General features: G+C 46.4%; 1 protein-coding gene across 1 annotated transcript; it reads right to left on the reverse strand.

Annotated features, from left to right (window-relative positions):
- Positions 1 to 224: 224 nt before the first annotated feature.
- On the reverse strand, positions 225 to 953 carry LOC134284402 (ras-related protein Rab-8A; the record flags this gene model as incomplete). Its single annotated transcript, XM_062843214.1, is given in 1 exon segment — positions 225 to 953. A coding segment is annotated over 1 exon segment (125 nt), but the record flags the coding sequence as incomplete, so codon positions are not given.
- Positions 954 to 1,343: the final 390 nt, after the last annotated feature.

Raw genomic sequence — 1,343 nt, forward strand, 5'->3', positions numbered from 1 at the left:
GCACATCGTGTAAACCATAAGAAATACGATATTGTTTTTTTCGGCAAAAACGAACCAAACCAATATGCCATAAAACAATGAATATAAACTTTCCCGAAGACGTCATTCGTCTAAAGTCTAAACCAAAAGGATTAGCCACAAACAGTTTTGTCTTCGTAAACACGACTCCGGACCCACAGTGCAATGACTCGAAAAGAAAAATCTACGAACTGCTCTCTGACTCACCGATTGTGCTGATGAAGGTCGTGTTGAAGGCATCCTCGGAGAAACGGAACAGGATACAGGTCTTGCCGACACCGGAATCGCCGATCAGCAGCAACTTGAACAGGTAATCGTACGTTTTCGCCATTATTTTACTGATGAGACAGGTTTTCCTTTTTTCTACTGCTGGCTGGCTGCTGCTGCTGCTTCTTCTCTACGCCTCGCCGTCCGTAGCCTCCGGGGTCAGATGAATGGATGGATGATTTCGTCGTCTCTCTTTCGCTCCTCTTTGCTTCGCGTCAACTACTCTTCTTGATATCGCCGCCGCCGCCGCCGCCGCTTTACAACCAACTACCCCCGCCACACACCGAGACGATGACCGACTCTTGAAAGTGTTACCTTTTTTCCTTCGCGCACACACAGACAGGATCGCCCTTTTTTCTGTGCTCCCCACTCTTCTTTTTCAATAAACTTTTGCACAACTCCTTTGTTTCTTCACCAAAAAAGCGATTTCCAGCAACCCAAAATGCGCAAATTATATCACCGAAAGTTTGTGCCACAGCGAACTGAAAAATATAGGAAAGCAGACACGCACTCCGACGGACAACGAGACGATCCGCGATGATGACTTTTCTACGACGGTTCCGCGACGACACGACGGAGACACGGGCGATGGAAAAAAATACTACACAACCGTTCCGCACTTGCTCCGCGATGATGAATGTGCGATGATTGGGAAAAGTTTGACGTTTTGCCATCAGCGAACGAAGCGGGAATGGAGTAATCAAGAAAGGTGAGTTTGCAAGTGACAGCTGTGCGGCGCTGACGCGTCCTCAAAAAGTGGCTGCGTGCTTTTGATGTTGACCCGCGAGGGTAGCGAACGTTGGGGTACAGTTCGATAATGTTCCACGGGATTTTACCCGGGATTTTGTTTTGGATTTTGGTGCGGGAAATCACCGCTAAAATTCCGATGCTGTCAGTCGAATCGAAATCAAAACAAAATGGTAAATTGCTTCTCGTCGTGGAATGATCGAGCTATATTGAAGAATATTTCCAAACGTGCAACTTTAACGATTTATACTCAAATGAATCATCAAACCCCGAACGGGATCATCCGAATAAAAAATACAGTAGAAAAACCG

This window comes from Aedes albopictus, unplaced genomic scaffold (genome assembly GCF_035046485.1).
Source record: "Aedes albopictus strain Foshan unplaced genomic scaffold, AalbF5 HiC_scaffold_108, whole genome shotgun sequence".
In the NCBI taxonomy this organism is placed as follows: Eukaryota; Metazoa; Arthropoda; class Insecta; order Diptera; family Culicidae; genus Aedes; species Aedes albopictus.